Raw genomic sequence first — 22,709 nt, forward strand, 5'->3', positions numbered from 1 at the left:
AAATGTACTTTTCTATTCTCTGTACTCTCTTGTTGTACATGCCTGAAGTCATCAATAAAAAATCCTTTTAGCCAGAGTTCTCCTTGCAACTTCTCTCTATCCTTCTCTTTGTGTTCATCTAGATCGAGCGTGTGCGTTGTTGTGCGATCCTAACAACTTGTATCGATCCTAACAGCTTGCCCTCAAGGCTTTAAAACGCGTCTGCTAGGGGAAGGTTTCCACACTCTTATAAATGGTGATTTGTTCTCCTCCCCAATCAATGTGGGACATCACATCAGTCCCCATCAGTCCCCATCACCTCTTGAAGGGTGTGTACAATTTTTTTCTTCTCTGTTCTCCTATAACAAGTACTGCATTTCTCTTTTCCTTAATGTTTTCTTCTCTGTTCTCCTATAACAAGTACTGCATACGTTGTGAAAGAATGAGATACTATCAAATTCCACTAAATAAATAAGTTGAATAGAAGAATACCTTTAATGACGACATGATGGAGTTTATAGCACAAAACTCTCCAACACCCCAACACAGAATAAAGGTCAATAGAGCTACAAAAGCTGGAGCCAGTAGATTAACAGAAACAACTCCTCCAAAGAGCTCGTTCCCATTTCCAAACCAATTTGAAATATTATCTTTAAAAATGGGAAAGATCTCAAGAAACGAAACTGTATAACCTGCTAAGCTCCGCGCTATACTAGCAATTCCAATATGGTAGTCAAGCGTCAATTGTGCAAAAACAAGAAAAGCAGTGAGTTCATTGAATGCTGTATATGCATACAGATATGCACCGCCCACAACAGGGGGAAAGCGTGTGGCTAGCTCAGCATAGCAGAGTGCATTTAAGATACATGATACTCCAGCTAGTATGAAACTAATGGTGACTCCTGCATCAAAATAAAATGCTTGTAAAATTTTCTCATACAACATAAAGAAGTTTACAAGACGAACATTCCAGAAACGTTCCTTCAGAGTGTAAGAAATTACAACCACATCTATACCCTATCAATATCACGATTAAACGACAAAACATGATACGAGGTCCACATCCACACATCCAGTTATGATAAATGAAATGTTAGTTGAATAAACTGGAACATCCATTTAAAATTCGACAAAACAATTCAGAAACTCTGAGAATTCGAAATTGCGTAACATGATCTAACGCTCAGAAAACAACAAATCCAAAAATTGTAAAGCCAAATATACATGTAAAGACAACTCACTAAACACCTGGCTGCTGCACAGGTGAACCAGTTACACTAAGCTATTTAACGTCTTATGCGTTAACAGGTGTAGATGTAGAATATTTTCCGATTGTGTATTAGATAAAGCTTTATACGGCCTGAAACAAGCACCAAGGACTCGGTATAAGAGATTGAGAAATGTTTTATTAAAAAACCAAAAACTGAAAGTCCGAATTGAAAATGAACACATACTCCAACAGATAGAACAATCATTACGCTCGGAAATCATTCGCACACACAAGACTAACCATTCATATAACCATGAATAACATAATATAACCATGAATAACATAACGCATACAAGAACGACAATAACTCACCAGGACCAGTGTCCCGAGCGACGGTACCGGTGATGACGAAGATTCCGGCTCCAATGGAAGCGCCGACACCGATAAGAATGAGGTCGATGACGCCAAGACGACGTACGAGGCCTTCGCCGGAGTTGATACGGTTGGAGAAGACATCAGAAGGAGAATTACTTGGCTTGATTCTCAATGCAGAGGAACAAAAGTGGAAGAAAAACGAAGCAGAAGAAGAAGAAGAAACAGTCGGTACATTTCGGCCTCCCATGATTAGCCAATGCCACGTGATGAATCAGGAAGATCAAAGGACACGCTTCGGAAGCGTGATATTTGTTACGTAGAGTATATATAATCTATAATTATTTACATCTACATTTATCTTTTAAAATATTAATAATAATAATACTCTTTAACGTTTATTAAAAATATCTTTAAATTTTTAATATTATTTCAAAAATACTCTATGTTAATACATATTTAAAAAATATTCAAACATTTTAAAAGTAATATTAACCTTTTAAGTTTTTTTTTTTTTAAGTAAATTAGTTAACTTTTTTTTCTATAATATTAATGTTATTTTTTTAAACTTTATGAGTATTTTTTAAACATGGTACTAATGCAATCATAAATATATATTTTAATATTTTTTAAATGTTAAAAGATTGTTTTTGAAATTTTTAAATGTATTTAAACAAAATTAATTAAGAATATTAATAAAATTTTTGAAAGATTAAAAAAAAAATTAAACACTAAATTTAAATGTTGTTTTTGTTAATTTAGATTCCTTTTTATGCTATTTTAAACCAAAATTAATTAATTTTATATTAATTACATTATTATATTCGATTGGGACCTCGAAAGAATAAAAAAAAATGAAAATACCATATGGATATAAATAAACCAACATGGAACACGACCGTTGGAGGTGAGGAATCTNTTTTTTTTTTTTTTTTTTTTTCTTTCCTTCTGCATCATTTCATCCATGGCGATCGAAATCCTAAACGAAGCATTTCGTCTATGAACATTATAGAAATAATAGAAATAATGGAATGCTAGATATTTGTTTATAATAAATAGTCAATTATGAGGTAAACTCTGATGGAATATTAAATATTCTCAATCATACAATATATTTGCCTATAATAAAATGTCAAATATGATACATATTTAAATTATAATTCAATGCTAAATATCTTTAACCTACCCTTCCCCTTCAACCAGCCTATTTGTGACCCTTTTGTTTTACTTGTTACCTTTATCTTGCTCATGTCTCGTCTTTGCTTCAATGTACATTCTGAGCGGTGTGTTGGATGATGCACGTGAAGGTCACATAATCTACTCTCTTCATAGTATCATAGTATAGTTGTGACATTTGTTAAAAAAGGCGGGAAATTTGAAGACATGTTTTTTAATAACTAAAACAGGAAATTTGACGTTTATTTCAACCCCACTAATTACTTTGAAACATTCCAAACATGAAAAGAGCTAATTACTTTGAAACATCTCAAACATGAAAAGAGCTAATTACTTTGAAACATCTCAAACATGAAACAGATAATTACTTCCAAACATTCGAAACATGGAAATAGAGACTACTCGTATCGTGTGTAGCAATCAAGTTTTTTTTTTTTCGTACGATGTTTTTGGTGAAAATGATAATAATTACCTCGAAGTTTAGTATTTTAAAGAATAATTTTAATGTCTTTTAAATCACTCAAATAAAAGCTACCTTATCAAAAATTAACATCATGAACAAATTAAATCGTGACACGTGAAATTTTAGAAGAATGACATTTAATTGCTTTTGGATGTTTAAATTAAAATAAGAAAATTAATTAATTATATGTATATATACACATTTATTATTATTATTATTATTATTTTGAAGGAAAAAAAACTCTAACATGGCACGTTCCCGTTGGCGGCATATTTTTTTAAAAATATATCAAAATATTATTATTTCTAATATTANCATGAAAAGAGCTAATTACTTTGAAACATCTCAAACATGAAACAGATAATTACTTCCAAACATTCGAAACATGGAAATAGAGACTACTCGTATCGTGTGTAGCAATCAAGTTTTTTTTTTTTCGTACGATGTTTTTGGTGAAAATGATAATAATTACCTCGAAGTTTAGTATTTTAAAGAATAATTTTAATGTCTTTTAAATCACTCAAATAAAAGCTACCTTATCAAAAATTAACATCATGAACAAATTAAATCGTGACACGTGAAATTTTAGAAGAATGACATTTAATTGCTTTTGGATGTTTAAATTAAAATAAGAAAATTAATTAATTATATGTATATATACACATTTATTATTATTATTATTATTATTTTGAAGGAAAAAAAACTCTAACATGGCACGTTCCCGTTGGCGGCATATTTTTTTAAAAATATATCAAAATATTATTATTTCTAATATTATAATTAAATTTTTTTTATCCCACTTTTATTTATCTTTTAATTAATTGAATGATCAAATTGAAAATCTTTTTTGTGTAAGTTTTTTATTTTATTTAACTTGTCCATATTTTTAACAATTTTTACGATTTTAAATTTTCCAAAATTTATAAAATCATTTAATCTCTCTAAATTTTTAATTTATTTTTAAAGATATTTTAATTATATTGTTTGTCTCTAACCATCTCAATGTTAACTAGCTTGACTTTTCCACAAGAATTACTTTAGAGTCGAAAGGTCTGAAGGAGCAACCTCGTATGTTGGTCAGCTACTAAGTTTACCTATGTGGTCTCTCACCCCCTCTCGGACGAGTTTAAAGTACAATGACCTAATTTAGTGGGGTCGTAGCCATTACCACACACGATAAATGCACTCATCATGACCTCAACTACCCATGTATTCTCTCATACCTTCTCCGGACGGGCTTACGAAGTCGAAACCTCAATTGTCAACCCATTTCTATACACGATAGTAACTCCTCAAGTTGTGAGAGTAACGCTAAAAAAATGTAAATACAAGGACAAGATGTATAATATAAAAATTAGAGTTGAGTCACTAAAGTACAAAAATTGAATACTTCGAATAATTGAATATAGTTGTGTTTATAGAATAAAATAATATTATGATGTGGTCCCCATAAGTTGTCATTACGTGGCAGATACGCTGTACACATGCATATTTTTCTTCTGATTAATTAAATAATTTCCAAGCTAAATAAATATTAATTAATTATGATATTACATTTGAATTATTAGTATGTATATATAAGAAAACAATTCAATAAACATGCTAAATTTCTTGGAAAACTAAACGACAAAACAATGAGCTGTCAAATTCAGATTTAAACATGCACAAAACGTTTCATGTAACAAAAATATAAACGAAATAATTATGATTATATACGAATAATAATATTCTTAATATGAGATTATTATATAAAGGACACCGGAAAATCAATAAGCACCAGTGGTCTAGTGGTAGAATAGTACTCTGCCACGGTACAGACCCGGGTTCGATTCCCGGCTGGTGCATTTATTGCGTTTTCTGCTTTATTTCTTTTTAAATTATCCACATCAAAAAGAAAAAGAAAAATTACTATTCATTTTCACTTCTAATATAAGCTTCTTTTTTTAAAAAGAAAATAAAAAAAAATTAAAATAATAATAAACGTGAGAGCTCATCAATAAAAAAACTAAATAATAATAATAATAATAATAATAACTGTAGAAATAAGAAAACATCATCCTAAGTAAAAATAAATAAATATATAATTATTCTAATATAAAGTCTCTAATTCTCACATGAAGTCTAACATTAAGCATTATAAAATATAGAGACTTAAACTTGAAATTGATGTCATGAGTTTAGATAAGTTAATTTTGATGCAAATGATAAAATCGAATTTTTATAAGGATAAATTGGTGACATCAGCTTAAGCTAATCAAGTAAGTGACCTTATTATAAGATAAACTAGAAATGAGTTGAATTACAATTTATGATGTATCGTATGATGTCATATACTAGTATATGATGATGTATAAGTTATGATACTTGAATTATGATCCATGACGATGTGTGTAATATATATATAAACATGCTAAATTTCTTTAAAAATTAAACCTAAAAGACATTGTATTGTCAAATTCAAATTAAATCATACACAAAACATTTCACGTATAAAAAAAACAAAATAATTATAATTATATAAAAGTAATAATATTAAAGGAAAAAAAAAAAGAAATGGATTAAATAAACAAACAGGAGGTTAGAGTTTAACAAGGCGAAAACTAATTTAAGAATTTTTATTGAAAAAAACAATATTTCGAAAACAATTATATATAAAATAAAATGATGCTTTACTATTCATAAGCACCAGTGGTCTAGTGGTAGAATAGTACCCTGCCACGGTACAGACCCGGGTTCGATTCCCGGCTGGTGCATTTATTTTGTTTTTTTTGCCTTTTCTTTCTTTTTTAAATTATCAACATCAAAAAAACTAAAATTTTTTAAGTTAACAACGAAACTTAAAAACTACAATAAAAACAAACAATGTTACGTGTCAAATAAGGTTACATATCAAACTTATATCATAGTTTATTTTTTATTTTCTTTTGTTATTTAAATTATTTTAGGGGTTATATTAACATATTGAAGCTCAAAATTAGAATTAAATTTTATAAAAATACTTTTTAAAATTTTTAAAAAGTTTTAATAATATCCTTAAAATTAAAAAAAAAAAAAAATTAAATATCTTTATCATTAATTTTGGATGGAATGTATTTAAAAAATACAAACTTTTATTGGTGTTTCAAAAATACTCTCAAACTTTAAAAGTTTCATTAATACCCTTTAAATTTTTTTTAAATGTGAAAAATACTACGTTAAAAAATTATCCGTAAAAATTTTAAAGTAGCATTAATATCCTTTACTTTTATAAAATAATAAAAAAAAAATTTAAAAATTCTTACCATCAATATATATAGTCGACATCTCATAGATTATTTCTAAATTTTTGAATGTTACTTTAATCTCCAATACATGTAAATGATGAAATTGAGAGTATCAATAATAATAATAAGTGAACAAAAGTTGAAAAAATAATAATAAAATAACGGGACGTAAAGAACGCTTCTAATAAAAACTAATTTGATTGTAGAGGTTGCTAGCAAACTATGATAATTATCTCGGTAAGATACAGACGACTATAGAAGAACCTCGAACTCCACATATTACACGTTGGATAGATATTAGCACTCCACAAAAACCAAAATCAAGCGAATAAGAGGAAATTTGAAAAGCGATCATCATCAAATTACTTTACTATATACAATAAAACATTTGAAAACAACTAAAAGAATAATTATTATTTTTTAATAAGTAGGACAATTAAAAATTAATAAGCACATGTGGTCTAGTCGTAGAATAGTACTCTGCCACGGTACATACCTGGGTTCGTCCAAAGTGTGATTATCCATTTGTTTTGTTACATGCTATAAAATGATCGTTAAGTACGTTCAAAGGAGTATACCATCCATTTGGTTATGGTCGGTCCAATTACAGGGATGAGAACCGACAAGTTAGAACGAGTTTTAGTAACTTATATTCAAATTATGGCAAGCTTATAAAAAAATAGATTATATTCTTTTACGGTACACGTACCATTTTGGAATTGAAAAAAATAGAGTTCCTAGTTTAATTTTGTTGAGAGCTAAAGATGAAATAAAGGTATAGAAGGGAAAAAGAGAATAAACCCACGATTCGAGAAAGGTAGGGGGCAGTTGACGCTACAAATTCCACCCACAAAAACCATAGTTTGATAGAGCCTCATCTATATCAACTGTACTCGAACTGTTAGAGAATCATAGTTGATAATAACATCACTGCTCTCATCGCTATTACAGAACCGTACATGAGATTTCATCTCATACGGCTCTTTCAGGGCCATAAATAAATCTAAGGAGGGTATCGGGATTAATTATCTAAATTATTATTATTATTATTTTGTAGAAAAGTATAAAATAAAAATCTATCGTGTGACCCAATTAACCCAATAGAATTATTAAACATATGAGCCAAACGGGAAGCGAGATGAGCTTAAAATCTCGATCCTACACCAGTTTCCCAACGTCTCTTAATTTTATATTGAGTAGATTAACGACGTTAGCGATAACATAAGATGGTGCATCAATAATATACTCAAAAAAAAATAAATATTATATTTATAAATTATTTGTAGAACGAGGTTAAAAATTCGAATTTCCATTTTAATTTTGAAAATTTATTTTGGATGATGAGTTTGGGTAATGACTTGCGAGTAAAGACATCCGCGAGAAAGGGAGGGGGGGCGGTGAGGGTCAAGTACGGGAAGTAGCGTAACAACTTTTTAGGAGTGGTGCTGTGTGATCGACTTCGACGCTCAACTCACTCCCTGCTCTCAAGAACCCTAACCCAACCCAACCCCCGACACACCAAAATTCTGAGCCTTCTTCGCTACCTTTCTTGCTGCTGCTGCTGCTGCTTCGACTCATCTCGATGATCCTATTTCTTTGCCTTGTCTCCTGATTTCAATCTCCCTTCCTGCTCCATCTGTTTCGCCATTCTTTTCCTACATTTTTAATTCGCTCAAGAAATGGATATTGAGCAGAACCAAACTGAGTTCATCGATCACTTTGTAAAGCAAGCGTCCTCCCTGAAAGGCTCGGCACTTTCGTCTGTTGTTACTGAGGCCACTTCGCACCCTTCCCTCTTCGCCTTCTCTGAAATTCTTGCCGTTCCCAACGTCGTCGAGGTTCGAATATACGGATTTGCCTTTTGCCTTTTGACTTCTAGGTTTATTTTGTGCGACTTATTATTGGTATTCTTTTGTTGTCTTTAATTTTTGACTGTTTGATTGGGGAGCAATTTGAAGGTAAATTAAGCTAAAAATTTTGAACTAAGTGAGAAAATGTTCGATCGATCTGATTATTTATTTATTTATAGTTGGCCTTTTATTCTATCTGATCATTTACATCGATAGGGATATGAATGATTTCTGTTGAATGCTTGAGAAACTAAGCCAATGAAGTGTATCATCATTCATTATTATTATCATTACCGATCATTTACTACGAAATGTATTTTTGTTCCGAAATGTGTGTCTGCGTACTCCTAACGTATGTTGCCTAAGCTATGATGTAATGTTGGATTTATAGTACATTTTAAAGTTGCAATGATATTATTTTCGGTAAATATACCACTTCTGTCAAGAAGAATGAAAACAGTAACAGAAACCAAGCTATACAAAACAACAGGAGGCTCCTACGAACTTATAAGTGGGACTTTTCATTGTCAACAATAGGGGTGTTAGAAATTGAATTAAATTGATGAACTTCTTAATTTAACCAACCCATATGACATAGGTTTTGTTTGGTTAGTTTTTCAACATCTTATGTATTGAATCAAACTGTAATAAATCAATGTTATTTTTTGTTTATTGTATAATCCTTCTTATTGTAATTATTTACTTATTATTTATCAATTCTACTTTGTTTTCTGAAAGAAAAAAGAAATCTCATTTCAGTTCCTCTATGGTGCCCACCACCACTCTTGGTTTGTTGTAGTCAATCTTCCTCACCTTTATCTTTTTGCGTTTTTGATCTATTACTGCAAGATAGAGATGCAGTCTTAGATGTCCTACATGTTCAGCTGACACAAACTCAACAATTTAAGAAAAATCAACTGATAAACACTACAGAGATGTTCAATTTGAAGTTGGTGACTCTATTATCTATGCTCATACAATTTATCAACAACATTCCTCAACTGCTAAGGGGAAGAAAAAAAAAACTAGTCCGGTAGTATCATTGTTCATTTATGGTCCTCAAAAGGTGGCATACAAGCTGCAACTACCACCTACTTCAGAAATACTCTCAAGATTCCATGTCTCCCATCTCAAGGTGGACAAAGGTTTTCAATTATGGCAGAAACGATTACCAACTAAAATGTGTCCTAAGTTTTGAACTTTTGCCCTCTTATTATGGGAATCACCTGTCACTGTAGCTCTAACACAAGGCTTATAGGTGTTGCTTTAGTAGGTAGAACAATAACCTATGAAGCTATAGGGAAGACCTCAATTTCGTCAATAGTTGTTCTACGCTTTTCACCTAGAAGGCAAGGTAAAGTTTGGAACGGTGGGTTTGGATAGGAACCTTAGGCCATGCATACATATCATGTTAGGAGGAATATGCGTAAGATGAGTGGGTTGTTTGATGCAGTGTAGGGTGTGTGGATAAGGTTCGGAGATGATTTTGTAAAATGGTTAGAGGTTGTGGGCCTAAGGGGATCTATGTTAAGGGTGGGTAATGTGTTAGACATTCAGTCAGTTGTGGACCCAAGATGATAGATGGTAACTCTAACTCCTAGCTTGTGGTGAGTTCCAAGCCATTCAAAGTGCTTGAGTTGTTTTTCTTTGGCTTTTTGTTGCATACAATTGTACTTATTTCATTTGATTTTCTTTTTACTTTGCCATTCTCATTCCTATTAAGAAAATATGGTCTATATGGACCAAAGCCAATTGCTCCACAATTTTCTTGGTTCCTTTTTCCTTAATGCTTTGGCTACTAGAGTGGTGGTGGTGGTGCCTTTTTTTTCAAAAAAAAAAAAGAAAAAAAAAAAGGTTTTAAATAACTAAGTATTATTATTTTTATTCATTATTTATTTATTTTTAAAATGAAATAACCCATTGTTAATATGTTTTTTAGCTTACTAGAGTGATGATGTTAATCAAAAGTTTTTAGTGGATTGATTTGACTTCTTCGAATTGAAAGCGAAATTATTTTATTTGATGTTCTTCCTTTGCAGCTAGAAGGAACTGAGCATTCTGTATATCTTGACTTGCTTCGCTTATTTGCATATGGAACATGGAGTGATTACAAGAGTAAGAGTTAAAATTTTATAAGATAATTTGAATTTATCATTAGTTTTGTGTGCGTGTCTGATGTTGCAAAAAGACCTTTATTTTAAATATAAGTTGGTCAAGAAAACTATCATATTTTGTTTTGTTTTGTTAAGAACTTGGACACCCTAATTTTCAGTTAATTTGTGCTAGCATACTTAAATATTTCTTCATGAAAGTTGTGTTCTTATAAATGCTCGGTCTGCTTGTTACTACTCGAATATGGATTGTTGTTGTATGTGGTTGGTCATTTCATTTTCAAAAGGAAGTTGTTATTGATAGTGTAGGTGCTTAATGCCTCATTAAGCCCAAGCAACAAGAGCAAACAATGTTTGTGAATGCACAAGACTAAGGGCAAGCTCATGCTTTCTTCATAGAGGTGTAAGCCTCAGTCTTATTATGCCCCTGCCGTGATTCTGTAAATGCATGTTCGAAGATAAAAACTCCCATTAGGAGTGAGATAATTAACAAAATTGAAAACCTTCTAAGGAGCATAAAAATGCAAACAACTCTCAGTTAAATCAAATATTATTGAAGAACAAACATCATTGTGTTAGACATTAGTTTAGGGGATTGGTTAATAAAGAGTAGTTGTGAATGAACAAACTGGGAGAGAATGGTGAAGGTAGGCAATTTCTGCACTTGTGAAAATTGAACCCATCCTTCACACAAAATGGTTATAACTTTCCTGGGTCTTGAAATCCGATCTTCTTCCCGTCTTCTCACCTGAAATCACAAGGCACCTCTTCCCAATGCTTTCAAGTGTCACCCACCATTACCACCGATGATGACTTTTCTCTTTGTTTTAATTGTTCTTTTGTGTTTCTTTCCACCTACAATAGCTCCCTATGATGCCTTGTGCTCCTTAGGAGGAAAATCTCTCACTTGTCCACTCAATGATTTTGGTTCTCTCATTAAATTTTAACAGCCTACCCCATTCTGATTTCCCTTCTCTATCAAAGGAGTGAAGAATTCGATGATAAAGTTGTGAAAATTTTGGATTGGGATATGTGGACAAGAGGGGTTAGAATGGCGGGAAATGCAATGTTTAGTCTATAGCGAGTTGGAAATTTCAATTTCCACTTTGGGTTGGGTGTAGAAATTTTCTAGTGGAAACAGGTTGGTGACTGCAAGACACTTTGATCTAGCAACCCTGAACTCTTCAACCGCTTCCACAAGTGATGGCAACAGGTTTCATTGTTGCAAAATTGAACCCAGAATCATGGAACATGGACAAGAATTTGCCTACGATTGAACGTGGACAAGATATTTCTAAAATGGGGTGAAGGAAGAGAGATCCACAACTAGTGAAAAATTATGGTTGACAGTTTCTCAAAAATGTGTATGTTCAACCTTTATTTTTCTTTCGTTGGCTTTTGGGCTTATTTTGTGCAAAGGGATTCTATGAGGTTCTTTTACTTTTAGCAAGTCTTGTGCTACTTGCCTAGCTTGAGTAGGTTGTGAGGAACATGGAGGAATTATTAAAGAGGGAAGAAGTGGTATAATAAGAGTTCATCACATCTTATGAGTTTTGCTATAAAAGTTTTTGAAGTGTGAGAGGAGGGGGCAAGCATTTCTATGGTAGTCTTATTGTGGCCTTGACTGCAAAATGAGTTGATTACATTTTAGGGACAGAGCAGTGTTAGAGTTTCAGTAGGAAACTATTGGTAATATTATTAGGATATTAGTAGTGGCATAATCATAATTACTTGCGATGTTAGAGTTTCAGTAGGAAACTATTGGTAATATTAGTAGCATATTAGTAGTGGCATAATCATAATTACTCAAGAAGTTTGGAGTAGAGTGGTTATAAATGAAGTGAGTCTGGAGGATGAACCACAATTACAATAAATGATCAGGTCCTTAGTTAACTCCCTTCGATGTCTTTGAGGGGAGAGGAACAATAGAATTTTTAGAGGGTTGAGAGGTTCTGGGATGAGGTTTGGTTTGTTGTGAAAGTTCCAGGTCTCTCTTTGGATCTTGATGTGTAATGATTTTTGTAGTTTAACTTTATGTCTTATCTTGCTTTACTACTAGAGTGTAGCCCATCTTGTGTTTTAGTTTGGTTAATTTTNTGCCTCTTGGGTTTTTCTTTTCTTTTTGAGGAAGTATCATGTCTTCTCATAAAAAAAAAAAGAAAAAATGATGGGAGATAGGTAGAATTTGGAGATTGTTATTTTTGGGAGAGCCTAGGCCTTTGCCTCAAATTGCCTGGGTGTGGTAAGTTATGCTTTCTAAAAAAGTGTATAATGCATCATAACTTATATAACTTTGCTTTTATCTATTAATTTTTCTTTAGCTACAAATTTGTTATTATATTTCAAAAAAGTGTATCATGTATTAAAACTTACAAAATGTGCGACTTTGGTTGGGGCATAGTGACTCATAATATTCCTCTCTCTCCTTCTCTCTTCTACCTCCTCTTTGGTGAAATATTTGAGTACCTACTCATTGAAATCTCTAAAAAAGTAAAATGAGTTGAGACTAGTTTGATGAAAGCAGAAGAAGAAGGTTAACATAGACCATAAACTGTCTCATTAACGAAACTATTTGAGTACCTACTCACTGAAATCTCTAAAAAAGTAATTGAGTTGAGACTAGTTTGATAAGCAGAAGAAGAAGGTTAACATAGACCATAAAGTGTCTCATTAACGAAACTAGGTTGTGGAAGAAAGGTGTTTGTTGAAGAGAATGGGTAGGAATACTGTTAGTTTGGAGATTGTCTTAGGGATGTAGCAAGATTAGAAAGGGTAGTGGGTTTCTGAGGAAGAAGGAGATTGAACCCTTCCATAATGGTCTTTAGGATTTTCCTCAAACAAGAAGAATAAATTTGGTTCGGTTTCAATTGAGAGATTCAAAGGTCAAAGAAGCGTTGTTTTTATTTTAGAAGGTAACAAGCTAAGGGGTTAACATAGTCTTTCTTTGGCCTTGTTAGAATGCCTTCCAAAACCCCCTTTGGGTGCAACGAAGAGAGATAGGAGAATCAAAGTTCAAAGATTTTAAATCTTAATACATTGGTGGTAGATAGGCAGTCTAACTTTAAAGTGTTGGGTGATTTGGAGGTTGAAGCTATGTTGGACTTCGTTTTTTATGTTCATTCAATGATTATTATAGAAAAATTGGATGGGGAGGTGGCTTGGTTTACTTTTAGGAGAATCAAAGTTCAAAGATTTTAAATCTTAATACATTGGTGGTAGATAGGCAGTCTAACTTTAAAGGGTTGGGTGATTTGGAGGTTGAAGCTATGTTGGACTTCGTTTTTTATGTTCATTCAATGATTATTATAGAAAAATTGGGTGGGGAGGTGGCTTGGTTTACTTTTAAAGACTTGTTGGAGAATCATCAAGCCCTTTTGTGACCATCTACCTGTGGGCATTTGTGGAGATTAGAGGGAGGTAGAGGCGATTGTGTAATGCTCAAAGTTTCAAGTAAGAGAAGTTTTCTTTTTCCGATTCATAGGTGGGATTTTAAACTGGTTGGTGAGGGGAGAAGATAGTCATTCTTGGGAAGATGGATAATAATGCTTGATATTCCTTCCTTCATTAGAACAAGATGGATAACAATGCTTGATATTCCGTCTTTAGAACAAAGGGTTTTATGTCCTCTCTCGCTGGGTATTGTGGAGGTTTTGCTGAGGAAGATGAATTGGTTGGAGAAGATTCTTGGTTCTATCATGAGGCATTTAGAGCAAAGGAGAACAAGAATGTGTTCATTCCAACGAGTTTCTGTCCATCATCGAGTCTCCATTTTGTTGAGATGAGTGGTTGACCAGATTTTATGGGGTAAAACCATCAAAGGCACATCGAAGATTGTCGAAGGTGGGAAGACAGAGTGTACATACAAGGACTTTGGAGGCTAGAATCAATGGTGGGCTAAGCCTAAAGAGAGTTAAATGGGTCGTTGACCAATTTTGGGGGATTGCGATCCGAGTGGGAGTTTGTTAAATAAATGAGGTTAACGACTTAGGTGGATGATGGCCCAAATGGGCCTATGTCTTAATTGTAAGAAAAAAGGCAGAAAGGGGAAGCAAAACAGAATTGTGCAGTTGGGGAGCTTGGTAGTCCAAGAAGTTGCAAGCTGAAGGCGAAATGGAGTATGGGAGGGCCCTATGTTGTTGGGCTTTTGATTGATAGTTTACCTTCATTCAAGAGAACTAATCCTTCCCCTACCATCAATTTGAGCCGTTTGGGTTCTGTATAGGGAAGCCCACGACTGGGGTGTGTGTTGATGGGTGTTTTGAGGGAGTTGATGGGTCTCCTAATTTCGGGCCTAGAGTGAACTGTATGGGGTGTTCAAATGAAGATGGGAGGTTCTGTCTATCTCGTTACGAGCCTCGCAAGGGTGTTGATCGGCAGGTAGGTCTGGATGGTTTTTTGGATCACGATGTGGGCAATGGATATCCAGTTGGTTTGGTCAGTTCTGAATATCACTTTTTTGATCCTTTGATAGTTATCCAAAGGACAAATTGTTTTTTTTTTATCTTCCCCAATGTAGAAGGGATTATGACTTTTCTATCATTGGTCCTTTGTTTGAGCTAGAGGGTAGCAAGGGGACCAACAACCCACGTTAGTTAGGATTCCCATGTGATTGGGTAGTAAGTAGCACGGTTATGGAAATTCCTCTATGGGTCTGCTCAAACAGAATAAGCATTGATTGGAATGGGGTATCCTCAATCATTGAGGTCCCTCTCCAACTTATCCTCAAGTCAACACGAAAGGTCCGACCACTCATATAGGATATGCTTCTTTTAAGTATTTGCTTCCATTTTTAAGGTGAACGAGGGGGGCATTTTGGTGTTCTTGGCCTTTCCCTTTTCTTTGTCGTTGGGGTGGGTCAGTTTAGGTGTTTGCCTTACACGTTTTGTTGTTTATTTCTCAATTCTTTCACAATTTCTTATGGTGTTGTACCTCATCCAATGATTTTGTTTTTGGGGGAGAAAAGTTCGATGCATGCTACTTGGCCCAGTGTTGAGAGTAAATGTGGATTAGTGGGGGAGTTCAACCATTGGTCATTGCATGAGACCCTTTTGTCATGTCTAACTCTAGGGTTTTCTGATGTGTTGTTTAATGGGGGTTATGTAGGCCATTGGTCATCCATGTTTTCTCTTTTAGTCTAGTTGGCACGCAAGCGACTACGATCAAAGGTAAGCCCTTGGATAATTCCTTGGGGGCCGAGGTCTCTCCTCTCGTTGAGGGAGCCTTGGGGAGAGTCGTGTGGAATTTCTTAAGTTGACTAATAGAGTACGTCTAGGAAAGCTAAAACTTCTAGTAAACCAAGTGGGGAGGGAATAGAGGGAGGTGAGCTAAAAATATAAAATGCTCCCTCAATTATGAGAGCCGGAGAGTTTACTCAAAAGTGAGGATTCAGGTAGGAATAAAAGGTGATTGGTGAAGGAGGTTATCTCTCGTAAGGTATCATTATTTTGGTAGATTCTAAGCAAGGGAGTTGTTGTCGAGAGTAATGAAGAGTATATAGGGAAAAAGAAAGGTGGGGTGGGTGTGTTTTGAATCCTTGGGAGCCTGGGGTGGTATTCTAAGCGGGTTAGTTGCTCTTTGTTTGAGCCCCTTTAGTTATTGGAAGATTCACATGGTCTAATAGTAGGTACTGAAGTCAAATCGGCTGGTTGTAATGTGAGGGAAAGAATTGCGGTATTGTTGATTAAATGGCCCTGGTGACTTTGTCATCAACCTGCCACCTCAACACAAGGTTATGTTAGTAAGTTCAGGTCTCGCTGTGGGGTTGAAGGCACCTCCTAAAACCCTTGAAAAGTTATCTAGGCTAAGTTTCCTTTTCTTTCCTTGTTTATTCGTAATGTGGTGGGGGATGGGAGAGAGATTTATTTTTTTAGAGGATGAATGGTTGGGCAATAGATCCCTATGCTCCTTGTCTCGTTTATACCTATTGTCCTCTACTAGGAATCATTAAGTGGCCTTGATCCTTTCTTAGGTGAAGTCTTCAACTTCTTCTTTGAGGTTATGTCATCCGTTGACCACGAAACAAAGGATGCCTTGGCTCTTTTATCTCTGTGGGGATTTGGTCCAAGAGAGAGATTTTTGGCTTTGGAAGGACATTGTCTGCTGCTCTTTCTCCTGTTTCTTGATTTATACCTCCCTAGATAGTGATTCTATTTTCTCCTCAGTGTGAAGGGTGGAAATTCCCAACAAAGTTAATTTTTTTGTACGGTAGGTTTTGCACGGAAGAGTTAACACCTTCAATTAGATTTGGGTAGAGGGTCCTTTTTGGATTGGTTGCATTGTTCTATTCTTTCTAAGGAGGCAGTTGAAGACCTTACTCATATCCTTCTGAGTCGTGATTATGCTCGAGCTGATTGGTGTGGCTTCTTCGAGATGTTTGGCTATAGCTTCATTAGCTCTCACATGGGCAGGGAGACAATTGAGGATCTTCTCCTTCATCACCTTTTTGTGAGAAAATGTTTTTTTTTTCCAGCTACTTGTGCTTTTTTGTGTGGTTTGTTGGGCAAGAGAAATCAATACAATCTCCATGGGTGAGAGAGATCATTCAAAGTTTTTTGGTCTATTGTTATTTTCTTTTTCTTTTTAGACATTGGTGTATAGTCATTTTGTAATTACCCGCTAGGTCTCATTTTACTTGATTTGAGCCCCTTCTTTTATATGACTCTTCTTTTTTATTTTTTCCTTTTTTGTATGCCCGTATTTTCTTGAGGAAAATCTGATTTTTTTCATTGAAAAAATCATAACTTATATAACCTTGCTTCCATCAATTAATTGTCTTTAGCTACAATTTCGTTGTTATACTTCAACGTCTAAGTGCGTAGTACTCTTGATGACTGCACCAAATTTAATTCAAGTTTTGTCAATGGTATATTTTGCAGGTAATTCCAGCCGCCTTCCAGAATTAGGCTCTGATCAAGCCCTCAAACTAAAGCAACTTACTGTCCTTACATTGGCTGAGACAAACAAGGTGTTCTTGCTCCCCACTCAATCACGTTTCTTTAACCCTGTTGAAGATATATCTGGCTGATTTAAAATAGTTTGTCGTTCTGTTCTGCTTCACCTTTCCGGATCTAACAACTTGTTGGACTTGATGTTACAACATATGGTTCATGGCCAATAGTTGTTTCCCTGAGAGCCAGCCATTAAGCTGGATTTAGTGGTGCAATAGTCTGTGGGTATATTGAATTCTGGTAGTTTATAAGGTTCTGGAAAAACGTTAATTGGGAAAATTATTTTAAAATCTGAGAACTAATTATTATTAAAAATAATTTTTAGAGGGGTTCTGGGCTCTTTGAAGCCTAATCACGAGCATCAGTGAACTAAGGTGTATTATATTTAAGCAACAGTAAATAATTTGATTCATAAATAATAATATTTTGAACTATGAGGTAAAAAGAAGAAAAATGTGGCCTTTGTTTTTTAATAAAAAATAAAAAAAATAAAAAAAATAAAGAAACAACCTCATTCATAAATGAAAAGGGTCTTTCGAGACTTGCGTGGCTTGCTTTTGATTTTTCCTATAATGGTTGGATTAGCTTAAAAAAACATCATCTTATATTGAGAAGAATCTCTGAAGACCTTTTAATGTAAAAGCTTTTAGTTGATGATGAAATGTAGATTCCTGGCGTTCACCGTTAAATTATTTCTCTATTCTGACTATTGATTTCATTCCCAGGTGTTAGCCTATGGCCAACTAATGCAGGAATTAGATGTTACAAATGTACGAGAACTGGAGGATTTTCTTATTAATGAATGCATGTATGCGGTATGTTCTACTGTCTGTACGTAATTGATTCTTCTTACTAGTGTACTATTAGGATACTTGAACCAATGCGGACTTATTGACTCTTCTTGCCAGTATTATGATATTAGTACCAATCCGGACTTCATTGCTTCTTCTTACCAATATTAGGAATGTCAGTACCTGGAAAAGAAATTCTTGAACCTAATAACCCATACATATGCTCGATCAACTTTCTTTTCATCTTGCTGTTTGTCTGCATTTGTACTAGAATACACATTTTTAAATATATATTACTTATCTAAAATAAGATATATATTATTTTAATTTAAAGTTGAGGCATTTATATCTTAACATGAAAACAAGTTTGATATAATTTACCCTAATTTTGTTTCCTTATATTTCTGTTTTGGTCCGATTTTTGGAAGTGAATACATAGAAAAAAGGTTATATAAACACAATTGTATGCATTATGCTTACAAATGTTGTCACGTATTTATTGTACTTAAATAAGTATTTGATGCATGTCCAACAAATATGGACAACACTCATAACATTGCCATTTTGTCATTTACGTGAAAATTTAAAGGGTTTAATACCAGATAAATTCTGGGAAGTCCAAAACCCTCAGGCTCAGTGGCTCTTTGCACCTACTGCTATCTTAGGATTGGGTCTCGCCTCTTGAATGGGTTTTGCATAACTTGCTAAACATTAAGATTTTTAATTTATTGATTTGTTTACTGATTTTCTGGGAGGGAAGATGAGCAATGTCCAATGCCCTTGATACATCATGGACAAGGAGTGTATTTTCTCTGAAATTTTTCATATTTGCTTTCAGGGAATAGTCAGAGGAAAGTTGGATCAGTTGCGAAGGTGCTTTGAGGTCTGTGTTTGCTTTGTAGCCCTGATCTCAGCATATGGGCTTTCGAAATTGTGTTCATTGATGTCCTAATATGAACACGCAGGTCCAATTTGCTGCCGGTAGAGATTTGAGACCTGGGCAACTTGGGGGCATGATACGAACTCTATCAAATTGGTAAATTTACTTGTTTTAAGTTTCATGGGGGCCAGGTTCTTTTAAGAAAGCACTTGTGGAGCAAGAAGTTATTGTGTATGCAAGGAACGATTAATTTTGGCATTACCAAGTTTTATCCTAAATTGCTGAGATACTGGTTCTTTTGCAACCTCAAGTATCAATTATTCTACTATTGTTTGCTACTTCATTTCACATTTTTTTAATTATTTGTATTTTCATAGTTCCATGTGTGCATGTTTGTATTTATTTATTTATTTTATTAGTTGATTTTTCAAATTTTTTCACCCTTGTCTTGTTGCTGTTTTTTGCTGGGTGCCACATCTATTTGCAACCTAACAATTTCTATGTGTATCTAGGTTGACTACATCAGACAATTTGTTGGTCTCAATTCAAGATAAGATAAAATGGGCTGATAATATGAGTGAATTGGACAAGAAACACCGAAAGGATGTTGAAGATAGGGTGGAAGAAGTAAAGAAGTCACTTTCCATGAAGGTCAGTTGAAATAAGTATTGTCTTAATTGCTGCTGATGGTTGTTTACTTTTCGTTTTATGGAAGACCAATATTTATTGAGAAAATAATATAACAAGGATAGGATGGAAGAAGTAAAGGAGTCACTTTCCTTGAAGGTCAGTTGAAATACGTTTTGTCTCATTGTTTTGATGGTTGAATACTTCTCCTACCAATATTTATTGAGAAAATTATGTTACGAGGATAATGCATGAGCAGTTCTCTTNAAAAAAAAAGAGAAAAAAAAGTATAAGGCAAGTAAAAATAGATGGAAGCGAAGGTAATCTAATTTAATCTGAAATTTTGATAATTGTTGGTTCTCTGTCCATCAAAAAGTGTAGAAAACGGACCCTATCAAACTCTGCATTCATCTTATTTGTTTTTAAAATGTGCTTGTTTTTTCTCTGTTTAGCCTTCGCTTCTTTCCTATGGTGGTTTGAAACGAAAGCTAAACAAGCCTCCATTATTTGGGACTATGGTTTGAAACGAAGGCTAATCAATGCAGAAATTCTTAATCAAGGTTATCCAAAAGAATGTTCTTATGTTGTTTCTGAGATTTTATTCTTTATACATTGAAATGTCAAGTGGTAGTTCTCGTTGCACCTACAAAGATGTGAGCCTTTCTTGATAGGAAAATGAAATTCGTTTTTGCGTGTTTTTTTTAATGGAAAAATGAAAGTGGGACAAAATTGCCGTTGCTGGTGTACAGACAAGTCAGATTTTATTAATCTTAACATCTAGTCCATGTCCTATTTCCTCTGAATCTTCAGTGGCTAAAATATTGAAATAAAACGCGCTAACTCTTCACTCGAATACTGGGATATATTAGTCGATGTGTCTTACTTACATTGTGGCAGAAGTTACAAACTGTGAGCAGGCCAACATTGACATCCGAGAGCATGAGGAGATCTACTCTGAACCTGGTGGAGTAATGGACTACGAAGAAGATCGAAGTCGACCAAAGAGGTAATATTTAACCTTCTTATGCTGCATTCAAGAAATGTTAGAATGTTTAACACAATTAGTGTCATACTATTGAATGGGAGGGTTGTTTCTATTTCATGTCTGGAGATCGGCCATTAATTTCTTTAGTTTAAAACATTTTGTTCGAGATCAGCTCACTAAAAAACTTACCCATTAACACAGGAGTCCGCTAAACATGAAACTGAAAATTCAATGACCTATTAAAAACTTCTTTGAATGTGGGGACTAAATAAATATAATTTTAAAAAATAACATTAATAAAAAGCTTTCTGAAGTAGGAAACTAATGTACATGCTCCAAAAAGTTTGGAGATGAGAGTAAGAATTGTTGGGTGGCTCTAATATTTGCCTAAATTGTACCGTACAGGAGGCGACATCCAATTTCATAGAGATGTGCATGTGGGAGTTGAAGAACAACCTCTTGTAAGATGGATGTCTAAACAACTGCCTGATTTTTGTTCCTGGCAAAAAAAAAAAAAAAAAAAAAAAAAAAAAAAAAAAAAAAAAAAAAAACAAAAAAAAACAAAACAAAACAAAACAAAAAACAAAAAAAGAACAGATGTTGATTTTCGGATTTTGGAGAAAGATGGTCTCCCTAAGCCTCATTTCTTTAGAACGATGAACATGTTGCTTTAGGTTCCTATCCGATACACGATAGCTTGTCTCTTTAAACTCAATTTGATTCGATCTGAGTAAATTGGAGAATTAGAAATGCTACACGATTTTCATGCACTTCGTGTTCTTATTCGTGTATGGACCTCATGGAATTGTTCTTTGTGTTCTGCTTTCTGATTCTGTACTTGATGCATTTGTTGGATTGGGTTTAGGGTTTTTTTAAGGGTTTAGGGTTTTTTTAAGGGTATTTGATTTTGCTGCTCTATTTTTGGTAGGAGATAGAATGATCGCTAAATCTTTTTCTTATACAATTGGGGTATGACCGTCTGGACTTTCTTTATTTTATAATTGTGGCTTCTTTTAGTGGCTTTATCCACCTCCAATCATGTTTTTTTTTTAATGGGATTCAATAAAAATATCAGCTTGGCAAATTGTTTTATATATATATTTATTTATTATTTATTATTTATTTATTTTATTTTAATGTAAGTAGGTTTTAAAATTGAAATATTTGAACGTAGAATTATACTGAAAAAGATGAGAACTTTAAGATGGTAACAATAACTGGTGTTTATTCATTATAAACTTAAATAAACTTAAAAGATGTTCATAAATTAGTTAATAATAATTGAAATTGAATTCATAATCGGGCACCAGACTTTAGATAGTGTTATCAAAAAAGCATTTTAAATAGATATTTGGCTTTAAATCTGTTACCAAACATACATGCTCAGTGTTTTTTTTATTATCTTACCATTTGCAATCGTAGGACACATTTAAAAGCAATTGAATTGTGTAAAATGAACTTGTATATTTGGTTATATAATATCTATTTATTTTTTTATTTATTCTCCCTATGAATTTGTCTCACGGCATTTAAGCTTGTCTAGAGATTGAATCTTTAACCTTTTATTCAATTTTAAAGGAGAAATTTTATTTTCTTTGTATGCAAGGTCGGTATGGCTAGTGTTTTGTGCAATTAATAATATTTAGCATTTTTTAAAATAAATCTTAAGATAATTAAGTGATGTTGGCCCTATGCTCGATTTTCTAGATGGGAGAAGATAATGAAGTTGAACCTAGGAACATCGAGTCAAAAGAAGGATAGAAATACCAAGTTTAGCTTGTAATTGTTGGAATACCTACGTGCTAAGTTGAATGAATGAAAGATACCTACGAGCTAAGTTGAATGGGAGTGTTTGAAGCATGGATAACATATACCCTATGACCATATTTCTATGTTATTATTTATGTTATAATATTCAAATAAGCATTAATATGTTAATATAATCGTGTTTATGTCTTACAAGGAGCTATGATGTATCATGTAGGATAAGTATGAATGAAATGTCATAAACACATGTATATCTCGTAAGGAATTCATGTCTTGTGTGGATGTGTG

At 33.5% G+C, this 22,709-nt stretch overlaps 2 protein-coding genes and 2 non-coding genes across 8 annotated transcripts in view; 3 read left to right on the forward strand and 1 right to left on the reverse strand.

Annotated features, from left to right (window-relative positions):
* LOC111806575 (cationic amino acid transporter 9, chloroplastic-like) overlaps positions 1-1,844 on the reverse strand; it is a 15,009-nt gene extending 13,165 nt beyond the window's left edge. For both annotated transcript variants that reach the window (XM_023691945.1, XM_023691946.1), the window contains exons 1-2: positions 1,562-1,844; positions 472-881 (exon numbers count right to left, since the gene is read on the reverse strand). In XM_023691945.1, the coding sequence (XP_023547713.1) occupies positions 472-881; positions 1,562-1,811 (660 nt within the window). In that variant the 5' untranslated portion in view covers positions 1,812-1,844. The remainder of the gene's footprint in view (positions 1-471; positions 882-1,561) is intronic.
* A 3,129-nt stretch (positions 1,845-4,973) lies between these two features.
* TRNAG-GCC lies at positions 4,974-5,044 on the forward strand. Its single transcript has one exon. It is a non-coding gene; the product is annotated as a tRNA-Gly (tRNA).
* An 838-nt stretch (positions 5,045-5,882) lies between these two features.
* On the forward strand, positions 5,883-5,953 carry TRNAG-GCC. Its single transcript has one exon. It is a non-coding gene; the product is annotated as a tRNA-Gly (tRNA).
* A 1,880-nt stretch (positions 5,954-7,833) lies between these two features.
* On the forward strand, positions 7,834-21,424 carry LOC111807323 (COP9 signalosome complex subunit 7-like). 4 transcript variants are annotated; one of them, XM_023692997.1, is made up of 10 exons: positions 7,834-8,301; positions 10,353-10,428; positions 17,300-17,388; positions 18,097-18,186; positions 19,001-19,045; positions 19,128-19,198; positions 19,555-19,693; positions 19,795-19,828; positions 20,567-20,675; positions 21,060-21,424. In XM_023692997.1, exons 1-10 carry the CDS (start codon positions 8,143-8,145, stop codon positions 21,079-21,081), a joined length of 834 nt encoding a protein of 277 aa, XP_023548765.1. In that variant the 5' UTR covers positions 7,834-8,142; the 3' UTR covers positions 21,082-21,424. The 4 variants fall into 4 exon arrangements, with proteins under 4 accessions (XP_023548765.1, XP_023548763.1, XP_023548764.1 ...); XM_023692995.1 differs by lacking the exon at positions 19,795-19,828 and having other exon boundaries at positions 7,835-8,301; XM_023692996.1 differs by lacking the exon at positions 19,795-19,828 and having other exon boundaries at positions 7,835-8,301; positions 20,570-20,675.
* The last annotated feature ends 1,285 nt before the right edge of the window (positions 21,425-22,709 follow it).

This window comes from Cucurbita pepo, chromosome LG12 (assembly GCF_002806865.2).
Source record: "Cucurbita pepo subsp. pepo cultivar mu-cu-16 chromosome LG12, ASM280686v2, whole genome shotgun sequence".
Classification (NCBI taxonomy): domain Eukaryota; kingdom Viridiplantae; phylum Streptophyta; class Magnoliopsida; order Cucurbitales; family Cucurbitaceae; genus Cucurbita; species Cucurbita pepo.